Raw genomic sequence first — 17,854 nt, 5'->3', positions numbered from 1 at the left:
AATGTTTTAGGTAAGGCCCCTTTCACACTATAAAATTAATCAGTTTTAAAGGAAAACTGTCAGTAACCAGTAGTACTGGCTGGTAGTGCGGGGGACGCTGATCAGTTTGATGCTTACCGTGCCTGGATCCGCCGCACCGTTCGGCCGTAATCTTCTATTTTCGGGATATGCTAATGAGGTGCTAACTGGCACTCTGATGTCAGTACCGCCTGCCGCAGCGCCAACCAGCTCATCAGTATTCCTCCCCTCCCTCCGCTCCCCACTCTAATGAAGAGGGGAGGAATATTGATGAGCTGGGCGGCGCTGCGGCAGGCGGTACTGACATCAGAGTGCCAGTTAGCACCTCATTAGCATATCCCGAAAATAGAAGATTACGGGCGAACGGCGTGGCGGATCCGGCCACAGCAAGGATCAAACTGATCAGCGTCCCCCGCACTACCAGCCAGTGCGGGGGGGGGGGGGGGGGGGGGGGGTTCGTTTTAACCCATCATAGCCCTTTATTAATAACGGAGGTTATTTTGTGACTGGAGAAATCGTGCACGTACTATTTCTCCCCTGACAAAATAACGTCTGTTATTAATAATGGCCTAAAACAAATAATGTAAAAATCCCATAGACTATAATGGGATTTTGTAACGGACGATTTTAAGGGTTTTTATAACGGAACATTGAACGGATCTTTAAAACGAATTTTATAGTGTGAAAGGGGCCTTAGATATTGAACCTCACGTTGCATATGACCAGCGTTTCCCATCCAGGGTGCCCCTAGCTGTTGCACAACTACAAATCCCGGCATGCCCGGACAGCCTTTGCCATGCTTGCTTAAAAAACACTGGCCACATGACTGAGAGCATGCTGGGAGTTGTAGTTTTGCATCCACTGTAAAAGCCACAGAATGCACAAGATTGTGAGGATAGGACGGTGTTTCCTAACCAGGACACCTTCAGCTGTTGCAAAACTACAACTCCCAGCATGCCTGGACAGCCGGAGGCTGTCCAGGCATGCTGGGAGTTGTAGTTTTGCAACAGCTGAAGGTGACCTGGTCGCGAAACACTGGGAGAGGCTGTGAGTTGCATTATCAAGATAGCTAGAGAATTCCACTTGCATATGATTGACTGAGCATGCTGGGAGTTGTAGTTTCACAGTAACCAACAGGATATACTGGGAGTCACAGTTTAAGGTTAGCTATTGAACCTCAAGTGGCATATGACCAGCGTTTTTCAGCCAGTGCTCTTAAAGCTGTTGCAAAACTACAACTCCCACCATGCCTGGACAGCCGAAGGCTGTTTGAGCATGCTGGCAGTTGTAGTTTTGCAACAGCTGGAGGCACCCTGTTGGGAAACACTGGCCTATGCACATATTCAGCATCCATTTTAGAGATAGCAGGTTTTAGATGCAGATCTCTGTGAGGGACAGTGAGCAGTGAACAACACAGATAGGAGTAGAAGTATACTGGCATGCTGGGAGTTGTAGTTTTGCAACAACTGGAGGCACCCTGGTTGGGAAACACTGGTGTATACTATAGTCCATTTTTGTCTTATGCACTGTTTGTGTGTCACAATTTTCAAGATCTCTGCTTTCTTCCAGTGAATGCATAAAGGGGTACTCTGGTGGAAAACATTAGGGAGCCCCCAAACAGTCTTGCTGGGAGTTGTAGTTGACGGTTGCATATGGTTGACAGCGCTTGCTTAGAGTTGTAGTTGTTAAACAGCTAGACTGCATTCGGTTGAAGAAGATGGTTTTTCAGTATACGCTGAGACTTGTTGTTTCTCAGCCACGGACCCTACCGATCCAAAACAGTTTTTCGCCCAGGATGAGCCCTTGGAAGCGTCCGACACCTTCCCATCTGACGCCATATAAAAGTCTTCGCTCCCAACAATGTTCACTTATTCTTGGTCATATAAACAGGAAATAAAATTTCCTGCTGCGCACTTGAGGAAGTTCGCAGCGCAGGAGTCGTAAACTAAAAAAAATTAAATAAAATGTCCGTGCCACCAGAAAAACAACCAATTTCATATGAGAAAAAAAAGATTATAACTATAATATAATGATAATTATATTCAAATAATAACAGTAATAATAAATAATAATAAAACAACAATAATAGAGAAAAAATTTTCCCTGAATTTTTTATTAATAAAAAAAAAAATCTGGAAAAATATGTTCTCTATTTTTATTTATTATTATAATTATTATTATTAATAATAATCGAACATTTTGGATTTTTTTCTCTATTATTATCTATATTATTTAGTTTTTTGACTATGAAATCTCTGTGCGTTAGACTTCACCGTAGTATCTGATAAATCACAAGCGCAATTTGCAGGATCTCTTACAATGCTCTGCAGCAGGAATAAAATGCCAAAACTGCATCGACAGTGCTGGACAGGAACCGTCATGGCGCAACTATACCGCAACAGAAGCCTGTACCTATACCTTAGCGAGGTGACATCTGCCATCGTGTAGCTGGAATATAACTTCTATACGCTCTTTGCATCATTACAGGGGCTTACGGTGTGCAAGGGTGACGAATAAAATAAGACACTCTCCTAAATCTAGTATGTCTGCCATTCAGGGTCTGGGGAGAGTTGGGTGAACCCGTGTGTAGCCCCATATGGCTAAGTTGCACAGGCGGAGTGCGTCTTATTGCAGCATTCCTGACCTAAGGCTTCCTGGAATCTGCAGGCGGTGTATACAGAGCGGCCATACATTCCACACTATAGACGATCTCCAGACCTGGGATGGGCGGCTGCAGGAAGTGAGTGCGTCCTTACGGGATCTGTGTACCTGACTACACCGCCATATCTTCTGACTAATCCCTGCATGTTTACCTGTGACGCAGCACGGCGCCCATCCTTAGAGTCAGAGGGGTTAAAGGCTTCTTGATTATTTGCCAAACGGGAAGTTCTGAAACTTTCTAATATGACTTTGCAGCTTAACTTTTCACTTTTAAAAATCTCTGCTTGCTCCTAGTGAATGGAAACCCTGTGGTTTACACCCCCGGCATTGTTTCTTCCATTCTAGACCACTACACATCAGCAGCACATACTGGATCCCTCCCTGTCCTGATACATTTTATCTACAATCAATCTGTATTTCAGGTTGTTTGTTGACAAGAAGATGGTCTACACTGGATGCAATTGTAACGCAGTCCTCAGTTGTGGGAAAGATTAAAGGGGCACTCCGGTGGAAAACTTTTTTTTTTTTTTTTTTTTTATGAACTGGTGCCAGAAAGTTAAACAGATTTGTAAATCACTTCTATTAAAAAATCTTTACCCTTCCAGTACTTTTTAGCAGCTGTATCCTACAGAGGAAGTTCTTTGCTTTTTGAATCTTTTTTTGTCCACAGTGCTCTCTGCTGACACCTGATGCCCGTATCGGGAACTGTCCAGAGCAGGAGAAAATCCCCATAGCAAACCTATGCTGCTCTGGACAGTTCCTGACATGGACAGAGGTATCAGCAGAGAGCACTGTGGACAAGAGAAAAAAGAAATTCTGTAGCATACAGCTGCTAATAAGTACTGGAAGGATAAAGATTTTTTAATAGAAGTAATTTACAAATCTGTTTAACTTTCTGGCACCAGTTCCTTTAAAAAAAATATGTTTTCCAGTGGAGTACCCCTTTAAGGTCAGGTTCAGGATATATATTTTCATTCACAAGAAGCAAGCAGAGATCTTGAAAATGGTGACACACAAAGAGTGCATTAGACAATTGCAGAACTATAGTATACACCAGTGTTTCCCAACTGGGGGAAACCTCCAGCTGTTGCAAAACTACAACTCCAAGCATGCCAGTATACTCCTACTCCTGTGTTGTTCACTGCTCACTGTCCCTCACAGAGATCTGCATCCAACACCTGCTATCTCTAATATGGATGCTGAATATGTGCATAGTCCAGTGTTTCCCAACAGGGTGCCTCCAGCTGTTGCAAAACTACAACAACCAGCATGCCCGGACAGCCTTCGGCTGTCCTGGCATGCTGGGAGTTGTAGTTTTGCAACAGCTTGAGGCACCCTGGTTGGGAAACACTGGTATACACCTATGCATACTGCACAGTGATCAGGCCTGAGTTCACACTGCATTTTTATTTCCAATACATTTGCTGTATACAAACAGTTAACCAGGCTATTGTGTACAGCAAAACACAATGTATACGTTGCAAAGTTTTTTTTTTTTATGTAAGTCAATGGTATTCTGCAGTGGTATACAGCTGCATCGGTTTTTAACATCCCTTAATGTACATTTTTTTTTAAACTTTTTAAAGGTACATTCACACGTGTGTATTTTGCTGTGTACTTTCTGTTGATTATTTTTTCTAGCCATTGACTTCAATGAGCAGCAACATCCGTTGCGGAAAATCTGCTCGTTCACACTGGCAGATTTTATTGCGAGTCAGCAGCGTGTTTCTGCTGCGAGGCTGAATTGGGCGAGATCTCTGCAGAAGATTTTCGGAAGCTGTATTTCCTCTAGACTCCATTGAAGTCAATGGGGTCTGCGGCAGATTTTCTGCTGCCGAAAATCTGCCGTGGTGAGCCTGCCCCAATTCAAACTCCCTAAGGCTACGTTCACATGGCAGAATTTCTGCAATTCTGCAGGAGCTTGCTGAATGGAATTGCAGAATTCTGCCGGAACTGAGGCGGAATTCTGCGGAAATTCAAGCCCCATTGACTTAAATGGAATTCCGCCGCAAAATTCTGGTCTTATATTTTTGCGGAATGCGGAAATGGAAAAGCCACTGTCTGAATGAAACTGCAGAATCCCACTGAAATCAATAGGCAGGAAATTATGGCGGAATTTTTCCACAGAATTCTGCACAGAAATTCAGTTTTGTGAACATATCCTTGGCTTCTGCTCACACGATGAATTTCATGTGGATTGTCTACAGCGTATTTCCTGCAGAGCAACAGAAAATCTACAATAGTGGCAAATTTTCTGCAGACCCACTGAAGTAAATTGTAGTAAAATCCGCCGCGGATTTTCTGCATCAAGTGTGCTGTGAAAAATCCACATGAAATTCACCTGTGTAAGCAGACTTTAGACCATACTCACACATCGCAATTTCTGCTACAGCAGGGTCCCATTGAACTCCACAGGATTCTGCTGCACTGTGCACATGGCAGAATTTCTGTAGCCGATGTTTCCGGCATGGAAATTTTGAATTCCGTGTCCGCAGAAAGAACAATGCATAGTAGTCTATGAGACAGCGCATTCCTGCCCGCAGTCTACGGAATGTCTGCACTGAGATTTTCCATGGACATTCCGAAATGTGAACATAGCCTTAGGGTACGTTCACACGGATGGATTACTTGCAGATTTTCCGCTGCATATCTGCTGTAGAAAATCCACATTGACTTCAATGGGTCAGCAGAAAATCCGAAATAGAGACAGATTTGCAGATTTTCCTTTGGACTCATTGAAGTCAATAGTAGCAAATCCGCTGCGGATTTTCAACAACAAATACACAATGGTAAACTCTGCAGGTAATCCACCTGTGTGAACGTACCCTAAGGATCTGCCGCTGAAGGACCCCTGCATGGTGGCTTTACATGTGCCTGCTCAGAGCGGCAAAATAGCACACATAGCGGCCGCTCCCCCTGCTCCATGAGCTAGGCTGAGAGCTGCCGCAATGTGCTGAGTATACTGCACATGCGCGTTGCAACTCGCACATAGCAGTGTGTCTGCTCGCAGCGGCGGATTGCCGCTCCGAGCAGGCACATGTAAAGACACCATGCAGGGGTCCTTCAGCAACGGATCTGCAGCGTAAAATCCGCTCATGTGAAGGTACTCTTAGGGTGCGTTCACACTTGCGTATTTTTGCTGCAGAACTGCTGTAAATTTACTTCAGCAGATATTGCTGCCCATATAAGTCAATGGGCAGCAAAATCTGCAGCAGCAAATCTACTGCAGATCTGCAGCAAAAATACCCATGTGTGAACGGTGAGTACCTTCACACGAGCGGATCCACAGCGTATTTTACGCTGCAGATCTGTCGCTGGAGGACCCCTACAGGGTGCCTTTAGATGTGTCTGCTCGGAGCGGCAATACGCCTCTACGAGCAGACACACTGCTGCGATGTGCGAGTTGCCGCGCATGCTCACGTACTCGCACACACAGCGACCGTTCCCCCTGCTCCCTGAGCTAGGATGAGAGCAGCCGCGACGGGCAAGTATACTGCGCATGCGCGCGGCAACTCGCACATCTCAGTGTGTCTGCTCATAGCGGCAGATTGCCGCTCCCAGCAGGCACCTGTAAAGGCAGCATACAGCGGTCCTTCAGCGGCGGATCCACAGCGTAATACGGGCTCGTATGAACATACCCTAAAGGTTAATTTCACACTGTGGAATTTCTTGGCAGAATTTCTGCTGGTCTGCACTAGGACCACGCGGACTACATTGCCGTCCCCATAGATGGCAATGCATTTCTGTCGACATAGATGGCAATACATTTCTGAGCAGATCTCCCAAAAGATCCACCCAGAAATGCATTACAGTCTGAGGGGGCAGCAATGCAGTCTGCTCAGTCCTAGCACCGCCGGCTTGATCTCCGGCAGAAATTCTGCAGTATGAACCCAGCCTTAGGGTACATTCACACACGCAGGATCTGCTGCAGATTGTTCAATCATTTAGTTAACATTGAAATCAGCAGCAGATTCTGTAGGTGTGAATATACCCCATGAGTAGGGTCACACACACACACACACAACGCATCCACAGCGGGCTGCAGCTGAAAATCTGCGAGTGGATTATGTTGCTACCTATTGAAGTCAATGGGTTCTTCAAATTCTGCTGCAGATGCACATGTGACCCTATCCCAAGTGGGATAAAACATATATAATGAACGGAAACAAAAACGCAGTGTGAACTCAGGCTAAGCTTTATGTACATAACATAGGAAGCCCCCCCACCCATCCGCCCGCCCACCCAAACACGGGTCATTGTATCTAATGCCCGTCACTGCACCCGACATGACTGGCACCAAAACCTAAACCCGGATTTGCAGATTGTATGAAACTCCCAGCATGCCCAGACCACCAGAGGCAACAGCTGGAGGCACATTGGTTGGGAAACACTGCCCTTGCTTCCAACATTACATATTTAAAGGGGTACTCCGGTGAAAATTTTTATATTTTTTTTTTATTTATTTTTTTTTTTATCAACTAGTGCCAGAAAGTTAGGCTGGGTTCACACTACGTTTTCTCCCATACGGGAGCGCATACGGCAGGGGGGAGCTAAAAGCTCGCGCTCCCGTATGTCATTCATTTCAATGAGCCGACCGGAGTGAAACGTTCGGTCGGCTCATTTTTGCGCCGTATGCGCTTTTACAACCGGACCTAAAACCGTGGTTGACCACAGTTTTAGGTCCGGTTGTAAAAGCGCATACGGCGCAAAAATGAGCCGACCGGACCGAACGTTTCACTCCGGTCGGCTCATTGAAATGAATGACATACGGGAGCGCATACGGTGACATACGGGAGCGCGAGATTTTAGCTCCCCCCTGCCGTATGCGCTCCCGTATGGGAGAAAACGTAGTGTGAACCCACCCTTAAACAGATTTGTAAATGGCTTCTATTAAAAAAAATCTTAATCCTTCCTGTACTTATTAGCTGCTGAATACTACAGAGGAAATAATTTTCTTTTTGAAACACAGAGCTCTCTGCTGACATCACGACCACAGTGCTCTCTGCTGACACCTCTGTCCATTTTTAGGAACGGTCAAGGGTAAAAGTAAATCCCCATAGCAAACATATGCTGTTCTGGACAGTTCCTAAAATGGACAGAGATGTCAGCAGAGAGAACTGTGCTCGTGATGTCAGCAGAGAGCTCTGTGTTTCAAAAAGAAAATAATTTCCGCTGTAGTATTCAGCAGCTAATAAGTACAGGAAGGATTAAGATTTTTTAATAGAAGTAATTTACAAATCTGTTTAACTTTCTGGCACCAGTTGATTTAAAAAAAAATAAATAAACGTTTTTCACCGGAGTACCCCTTTAAATTCCCCCCATGTTCATGGTGAACGACCGTGCCAGGCTGCCGGCGGGCACGTCCTGGCGCCTCCCCTGCGCTTACAGGAAGCGATTCTGGTCATAGACGTATATTAGGGAATATATTGTGGATGCGATCGTCTTATAGTCAACCACAAAAAACAGGAAGCGAAAACCTCAGCGGAGACGGCGGCCGAGACCAGAGATCCGTCATCTATACCTGCTGTGGAACTACAACTCCCAGCATATCAGATCAGTCATCTTCATGCCTTGAGAGTCCGCTGGGAGTTGTAGTTTCACCTTGGACTGTGGGTTTCAGCCCATTGCTATATAGCAGTGGTTAACAAACCGTGGACCTCTAGCTGTTACAAAACTACAACTCCCAGCATGCCCGGACAGCCAACGGCTGTCCGGGCATGCTGGGAGTTGTAGTTTTGTAACAGCTAAAGGTCCACGGTTTGGAGACCACTGCTATATTGTGTTCTCTATGTACATTTAATGTCATCTAAAAAGCTGTTGGCAAAGCTATGCCAACTGGACTGGGACTCCTAGCTGGCACCGATGCCCACACCCGGGCAATACTGGGCACTAAACAAGGTTTAAAGAGATTATTAGGATGCCCGGCCATGATATCCTGGTCTATTGTTACGTAATGTCTAAACCCGTATCACCTGCCAACAAGCACCCCGTATGCCCATGCCAACTCTGCAATGCCCAGATGCTCCTGTACAGGTCCCATTAGATCCCTTTGTAACGCACAGTCATGCCACCCAATGCCAGTTTCATTCCTTGCGGCAATGGTGCCATGTCATATGCCCGTCTGACCCAGCATTCTGGATATGAGGCCTTGTCTTTTCTACCCTGCACTGGGCTCTCAGACCCTGGCACAATGCCCTGAATAATGTCACCAAACTAGGATGCCCTCTATGCTGTACCCTGTACAGAACCCCAGTGCCATCCATACTGTCTTGCAATGTGCCAGTGTAGTGTCTGCACCCGTGATCCGGTGTCACCCATCACTGATATGCCCTGGCATTGCGCCTGGTATAGTGCCCGCCATTTCATACTACCACTGCCATACATTGCCTCCTACAAGTGCTGTGTATAGTAACAATAAGGAGCTCCTTATGGTGCGCCACTGCCCCAACATTATCATGCCCCTCTGCAAAGTCTCATTGGCATCTTGCGCCCAGACCTATGCCCATTATACCATACCCAATACACGAGTGGTGTCCATACCCTTAAGAAATCTTTCATTGCTTCTGTACCTCTTCCTGGCGCTAATACAATACACTATATATGTGACCCTAAAGATACCGCTGGGCACATCATGTGGCAATGCCCATAATATGCCACTTTACATACACGCCTCCTAAGGCAATCTTTACGTGACTCGTATGGGCATTGCACACAGTCACTGCAGATTTATATACCCTATGGCAATTTTCTCATGTTTGCTTTGTATGATGCCCGAGTCCACACTATGCCAGCCTATGGCAATCTACCAAGTCTCCCGAGTAACACCTATACTATGCCCTTCCACCTACATGCACACTCTGGGAATCTTTCGATGCCCCTTTCTCGATGCTCTGCCCATAGTATGCTATTCTAGATCCGTGCACCCTATTTTCCACTGCCCCCGTGCAGTGCCAAGTTACCCACTATGCCAACCTAGATGCATACAGCCTCCGGTAGTCTTGTTCTGTATCCTGTACACTCTAGGTCATTCACCTTTAGGGGTATGTTGTAATGCCAGTGTGTATGATTCCTTATACAATGCCAATGCTATGCCAGCCTAAATGCATACATCCTATGGCAATCTCCCATGTCTCCTGTACAATGCCCATATTATACCAGTCCACATACATGCATCCAAAGCCAACCGCCTAATGCCCCTGTATAAGGTGCAGCTCCAGATACATGTGCCCCATCGGAATCTTCCTCTGGCCCTGTGTATGATCCTCTCTTCATGCCAGTGTCTCCCCAACCCGGGCGCCTGCAGGAGCTGCCAAACAACAACTCCCAACATGCCAGGAGATTAAATTTACCAACAGCAAGTGGTCGAGTGGTGTAAACTATACCAATACAGATAGGTGCACCCCCCACCTTATGTGCCCATGTATGGTACCCTATGCCCACATTACTCCCCTCAATACATATACAGCCTCCTGCAATGCCTACACTATGCCCATACTATGCCAGCCTGGACACATTCTATAGCAACCTCCCAATGCCACTTTATAAGGTGCCCTGGGTAGTGTCCATTCTATGCCCCTCCAGATACATGCACCCTTCTGCAATCTTGCCCTATCTCCTGTGCCAGTGTTTCCCAAGCATGGTGCCTCCAGCGGTTGCAAAACTACAACTCCTAGCATGCCAAAGGCTGTCCGGGAATGCTGGGAGTTGTAGTTTTGCAACCGCTGGTGGCACCCTGGTTTGAAAACACTGTCCTGTGCAATGCCCATTCTATGCCCCCTCTATATACATACTATGGCAATATCATGTTTCCTGTACAATACCCAAACTATGCCAGTCCAGATACAAAAAAAACAAAAAAACATGAAGAACTCACAATTCCCCTGTATAAGGTGCCCTGGGTATTGCCCACATTATGCCCCTCAATTTACATACCCCCTTATGCCATCCTGTCCAATGCCCCTCCATACATATATATACACCCCCTCATGCCATCTTGTCCTGCCCCACATGATGCCCCTCCATACATACCCCCTCATGTCATCTTGTCCAATGCCCCTGCATATATATGCCCCCTCATGTCATCTTGTCCTGCCCCACATGATGCCCCTCCATACATACCCCCTCATACCATCTTCTCCAATGCCCCTCTATACATATATATGCCCCCTCATGTCATCTTGTCCTGCCCCACATGATGCCCCTCCATACATACCCCCTCATGCCATCCTGTCCAATGCCCCTCTATACATATATATGCCCCTCATGCCTTCTTGTCCAATGCCCCTCTATACATATATATGCCCCACATGCCATCCTGTCCAATGCCCCTCTATACATATATATGCCCCTCATGCCTTCTTGTCCAATGCCCCTCTATACATATATATACCCCTCATACCATACTGTCCAATGCCCTTCTATACATATATATACCCCCTCATGCCATCCTGTCCAATGCCCCTCTATACATATATGCCCCACATGCCATCCTGTCCAATGCCCCTCTATACATATATATGCCCCTCATACCATACTGTCCAATGCCCTTCTATACATATATATATACCCCCTCATGCCCTCCTGTCCAATGCCCCTCTATACATATATATACCCTCTCATGCCATCCTGTCCAATGCCCCTCTATACATATATATGCCCCCTCATGCCCTCCTGTCCAATGCCCCTCTATACATATATATGCCCCTCATGCCCTCCTGTCCAATGCCCCTCGTGCCATCTTGTCCAATGCCCCTCTATACATATATATGCCCCTCATGCCATCCTGTCCAATGCCCCTCTATACATATATATACCCCCTCATGCCATCCTGTCCAATGCCCCTCTATACATATATATGCCCCTCATACCATACTGTCCAATGCCCCTCTATACATATATATACCCCCTCATACCATCTTCTCCAATGCCCCTCTATACATATATATACCCCCTCATACCATCTTCTCCAATGCCCCTCTATACATATATATACCCCCTCATACCATCTTCTCCAATGCCCCTCTATACATATATATATATATACCCCCTCATGCCCTCCTGTCCAATGCCCCTCTTTACATATATATGCCCCTCATGCCATCTTCTCCAATGCCCCTGTATACATATATATACCCCCTCATGCCATCTTGTCCTGCCCCACATGATGCCCCTCCATACATATATATACCCCCTCATACCATCTTCTCCAATGCCTCTCTATCTATCTATCTATCTATCTATATATATATATGCCCCTCATGCCCTCCTGTCCAATGCCCCTCTTTACATATATATGCCCCTCGTGCCATCTTGCTCTGCCCCATACGATGCCCCCTATGCCCCGGTCACTCACCCCACTCCAGGAACTCGCTGACGTACTTGTCGCGGCGCAGCGCGGAGGAGTCGCACTCGGTGACCAGGCAGCGCAGCGCGTCCAGCAGGGTCTCCACACTGAGCGCCCCCTCACTCCTCTGCGGCCCGTCCAGCAGCAGCTGCTCCAGCTTCTTCAGCCGCACCCGGGCCGACATATTGTGCGACAAATCCGAGCGACAACCACAAGAAAATGTCCGAGGAGAAGACGAGTAATCCGGCCTGTAATCCCCGCACGGCGGAGGGCGCGGCTCTCCCCTCCGGATCAGTCCATGCCCCGGCTCCCCGCCCGCTCTGTGCACCGATCGCTCCCCGGGACCATGGCCCGCCGCCTTCCCCTCCCTGTCCCTGGGATTCGGGATCACCGAGCAGACCGGGAGCGCTGACCCAGCCCACCGGAAAGGGAAGGAATGTCCGAGCGACGTCACGGCGGCCTGGAGGAGCCCTCTTCCGGTCACTGGCCGCACTGCACATCCATAGGGAATAAAGGAGAGCCTGGAGTACGGGGAGCCGGGAGGGACATAAGAACGCGGCCGCGAACCTCTTATCAGGAGCTGCTGTAGCTAAGCTTTTCATGTGTGGTACTGGCTGCTGAACTTATGGGGTGATACTGTATCATGAGCTGCTGTATCTAAGCCTATGTTGTGAAACAGTGTGCTGGTGCATTGAAGCCTGTCATGTTTGATACCCTCTGCTGAGCTGGTGTATCTAGTCTATGGTGTGATACCGTCTTCTGAGCTGGTGTATCTAGTCTATGGTGTGATACCGTCTGCTGAGCTGGTGTATCTAAGTCTATGGTGTGATACCGTCTTCTGAGCTGGTGTATCTAGTCTATGGTGTGATACCGTCTTCTGAGCTGGTGTATCTAGTCTATGGTGTGATACCTTCTGCTGAGCAGGTGTATCTAGTCTATGGTGTGATACCGTCTGCTGAGCTGGTGTATCTAGTCTATGGTGTGATACAGTCTTCTGAGCTGGCGTATCTAAGTCTATGGTGTGATACCATCTGCTGAGCTGGTGTATCTAGTCTATGGTGTGATACCGTCTGTTGAGCTGGTGTATCTAGTCTATGGTGTGATACTGTCTGCTGAGCTGGTGTATCTAGTCTATGGTGTGATACCGTCTGCTGAGCTGGTGTATCTAGTCTATGGTGTGATACCGTCTGCTGAGCTGGTGTATCTAGTCTATGGTGTGATACCGTCTGCTGAGCTGGTGTATCTAGTCTATGGTGTGATACCGTCTGCTGAGCTGGTGTATCTAGTCTATGGTGTGATACCGTCTGCTGAGCTGGTGTATCTAGTCTATGGTGTGATACTGTCTGCTGAGCTGGTGTATCTAAGCCAATGGTGGGATACACTCTGCTGAGCTGTTGTATCTAAGTCAATGGTGTAATACTGTCTGCTATCGTGGTGTATCTAAGCCTAAGGTGTGTGTTGAATTGCTGTATCTAAGCCTATGGAGTCATATTGTCTGCTGTGCTGGTGTGTCTAAGCCCACGGTGTGATACTGTCTGCTGAGCTGCTGTATCTAAGCGAATAGGGGATACTCTCTGCTGAGCTGTTGTATCTAAGCCTATGGAATGGTACTAATCAAGCTACATATATAGGAATCCACCTCAAAGATATATGTGAAAAAAACACAATGGAGAAGATCAGAATTTGTGTAGAGGAAGAGCAGGGCAGTTGTCCATAGCAACCAATCAGATCACTTCTTTCATTTTTAAAAAGGCCTCTGGGAAATTAAAGAAGCAATCTGATTGGTCGCTATGGGCTCTTCCTCTACACCGGTTTTGATAATCCTCCCCCAGCGAGAAAACCAAAATACAAATCTACCTATAACAATCCCACCTGAGAATGGAAAAAACATCAAATCACGAAAACATAGAAATGATATTAAATAATGAATCAGACACAAAATAACACATCTGTAAAAACATATACACAAAATAACACATCTGTAAAAACATATACACAAGAAGACACATAAAATGACGACACAAGGGAGGGGAGACGAGTAGGATGAACATAGATATTACTAATACTGCATAATATATATATATATATATATATATATAGCTATATCAGTGTTTCTCAACCAGGGTGCTTCCAGCTGTTGCAAAACTACAACTCCCAGCATGCCCGGATGGTCTTCTGAGAGATGTCCTCCCAGACCTGGACTAAAGCATCCGCCAACTCCTGGACAGTCTGTGGTGGATGGAGCGAAACGTCCCAGATGTGCTCAATCGGATTCAGGGGAACGGGCGGCCAGTCCATAGCATCAATGCCTTCCTCTTGTAGGAACTGCTGACACACTCCAGCCACATGAGGTCTAGCATTGTCTTGTATTAGGAGGAACCCAGGGCCAACCGGACCAGCATATGGTCTCACAAGGGGTCTGAGGATCTCATCTCGGTACCTAATGGCAGTCAGGCTACCTCTGGCAAGCACATGGAGGGCTGTGCGGTCCCCCAAAGAAATGCCACCCCACACCACTACTGACTCACCGCCAAACCGGTCATGCTGGAGGATGTTGCAGGCAGCAGAACGTTCTCCACGGCGTCTCCAGACTCTGTCACATCTGTCATATGTGCTCAGTGTGAACCTGATTTAATCTGTGAAGAGCACACAGGTGTTGGGTGTAAGCACAACCCCCACCTGTGGACGTCTGGCCCTCATGGAGTCTGATTCTGACCGTTTGAGTGGACACATGCACATTTTGTGTCCTGCTGGAGGTCATTTTGCAGGGCTCTGACAGTTCTCCTCCTGCTCCTCCTTGCACAAAGGCGGAGGTAGCGGTCCTGCTGCTGGGTTGTTGCCCTCCTACGGCCTCCTCCACGTCTCCTGATGTACTGGCCTGTCTCCTGGTAGCGCCTCCATGCTCTGGACATTACACTGACAGACAAAGCAAACCTTCTTGCCACAGCTCGCATTGATGTGCCCTCCTGGATGAGCTGCACTACCTGAGCCACTTGTGTGGGTTGTAGACTCCGTCTCATGCTACCACTAGAGTGAAAGCACCGCCAGCATTCAAAAGTGACCAAAACCTCAGCCAGGAGGCATAGGAACTGAGAAGTGGTCTGTGGTCACCACCTGCAGAACCACTCCTTTATTAGGGGTATCTTGCTAATTGCCTATAATTTCCACGTGTTGTCTGTTCCATGTGAAATTGATTGTCAATCAGTGTTCTTCCTGAGTGGACAGTGGGATCTCACACAAGTGTCAGTGACTTGGAGTTACATTGTGTTGTTTAAGTGTTACCTTTATATTTTGGAGCAGTGTATATATATTTATTTCCACCTATGGGTATATGCACTATAAGTAACATCTATTTGCACCCTACTCCTCTTCCCTCCCCTTGTGTCATCATTGTAACGTCTTATTGTGTAGATGTTTTTATGGATGTCTTGGGATGAATTATTCATTATTTAATAACATTTATATGTTTTCAAGGTTTAATGTGGTTGTTCATTCTATGGAGTGATACTATCTACTGAACTCGTGTATCTAAGCCAGTTTTTCAGAACCAGGGTGGCTCAAGCTGTGGCCAAACTTCAGCTCCCAGCATGCCCGAACAGTCTTCGGCTGTCCAGGCATGCTTGGAGTTGTAGTTTGGCCACAGCTGGAGGCACCCGGGTTGGGAAACACTGATCTAAGCTTATGGGTATGATGCTGTCTACTGAGCTGATGTATCTAAGCCTACGTTGTGATACTGTCTACTGAGCTCGTATATCTAAGCCTATGGTGTGATACTGTATACTGAGCATGTGTATCTAAGCCTATGGTGTGATACTGTATACTGAGCATGTGTATCTAAGCCTATGGTGTGATACTGTCTACTGAGCTTGTGTATCTAAGCCTATGGTGTGATACTGTATACTTAGCATGTGTATCTAAGCCTATGGTCTGATAGTGTATACTGAGCATGTGTATCTAAGCCTATGGTGTGATACTGTCTACTCAGCTTGTGTATCTAAGCCTATGGTGTGATACTGTCTACTGAGCTCGTGTATCTAAGCCTATGGTGTGATACTGTCTACTAAGCTTGTGTTTCTAAGCCTATGGCGTGATACTGTCTACTGAGCTTGTGTATCTAAGCCTATGGTGTGATACTGTGTACTGAGCTCGTGTATCTAAGCCTATAGTGTGATACTGTCTTCTGAGCTCGTGTAGCTAAGCCAATGGTGTGATACTGTCTACTGAGCTCGTGTACCTAAGCCTATGGTGTGATACTTTCTAAGCTCGTGTATCTAAGCCTATGGTGTGATACTTTCTAAGCTCGTGTATCTAAGCCTATGGTGTGATACTTTCTAAGCTCGTGTTTCTAAGCCTATGGTGTGATACTGTCTACTGAGCTTGGGTATCTAAGCCTATGGTGTGATACTGTGTACTGAGCTCGTGTATCTAAGCCTATAGTGTGATACTGTCTTCTGAGCTCGTGTAGCTAAGCCAATGGTGTGATACTGTCTACTGAGCTCGTGTATCTAAGCCTATGGTGTGATACTTTCTAAGCTCGTGTATCTAAGCCTATGGTGTGATACTTTCTAAGCTCGTGTATCTAAGCCTATGGTGTGATACTTTCTAAGCTTGTGTATCTAAGCCTATGGTGTGATACTTTCTGAGCTCGTGTATCTAAGCCTATGGTGTGATACTTTTTGAGCTCGTGTATCTAAGCCTATGGTGTGATACTTTTTGAGCTCGTGTATCTAAGCCAATGGTGTGATACTGTCTTCTGAGCTCGTGTATCTAAGCCTATGGTGTGATACTTTCTGAGCTTGTGTATCTAAGCCTATGGTGTGAACCTTCCTGCACTTTCCCTAAGACGTCGTATCCCCCTGCAGTGTAATGAACGATCATGTAGCTTATAGATGGGCTCGGGACTGGTGGTCCTCTGCCTCAGCCAATAGAGGGCGCTCCTGTATGATGTCCATATACTATATGAGATGTAAACAATACAAATGGAAGATGGTGCGTGTATGTCGTGTCACCTATGGGTGCTGCTCCGTGTACGGTATGCAGGACCTCACCCCGACTCTGCCTCAGCCCCAGGGGCCTAGAGACAATTATCTGACACAGCGACGGCCAATAACCATCCCGGCTGGCTATACTGAGTGTATATATGTGTATGTGTGTAAAATATATATATACACACCAGTAATAACCATCACAACTGGCTATACTGAGTGTGTATATATGTGTGTGTATATATATATATATATGTATATATATATGTATATATATATATATATATATATATGTATGTATGTATGTATGTGTGTGTGTAAAATATATACACACCAGTAATATCCATCACAACTGGCTATACTGAGTGTATATGTGTATAATATATATATATACCAGTCATACCATCCCGGCTGTCTATACTGAGTGTATATGTGTGTGTGTGTGTGTGTGTGTGTATATATATATATATATATATATATATATATATATATATATATATATATATATATATATATATATAATGTGTGCATACACCAGTAATAACCATCCCGGCTATCTATGCTGAGTGTATATACTGTATACCTGTGCACCAGACTCCATCCACCCCGCAGATCTTAAAGGACTTTTCTATATAATGCAGCTTATTCTTTGTGTAATAAAAACTTCTACAACTTTCCAATATACTTTTGGGGGAGATTTACTATCTGAGATGTTCTTGTTGTCCACAAATTCTCCTCAGTTATCAGTTATCTGCTAGAATTTCCTTCCTTTTCAGCTTACTGTCAGTGAATGGGGATTCCCTACCTAACTAGTGGGGTCTTCTACCTAATATGGGGGATTCCCTAC

At 46.1% G+C, this 17,854-nt stretch overlaps 1 protein-coding gene across 1 annotated transcript in view; it reads right to left on the bottom strand.

Annotated features, from left to right (window-relative positions):
- Positions 1–12,857, bottom strand: part of CDC42BPB (CDC42 binding protein kinase beta) — a 102,391-nt gene extending 89,534 nt beyond the window's left edge. Inside the window, exon 1 of the mRNA XM_056547242.1 lies at positions 12,032–12,857. Coding sequence (XP_056403217.1) covers positions 12,032–12,206 — 175 coding nt within the window. The 5' untranslated portion in view covers positions 12,207–12,857. The remainder of the gene's footprint in view (positions 1–12,031) is intronic.
- Positions 12,858–17,854: the final 4,997 nt, after the last annotated feature.

This window comes from Hyla sarda, chromosome 11 (genome assembly GCF_029499605.1).
Source record: "Hyla sarda isolate aHylSar1 chromosome 11, aHylSar1.hap1, whole genome shotgun sequence".
In the NCBI taxonomy this organism is placed as follows: Eukaryota; Metazoa; Chordata; class Amphibia; order Anura; family Hylidae; genus Hyla; species Hyla sarda.
The sequence above is the reverse complement of the archived record's forward strand: the minus strand, read 5'-3'. Positions and strand labels throughout refer to the sequence as shown.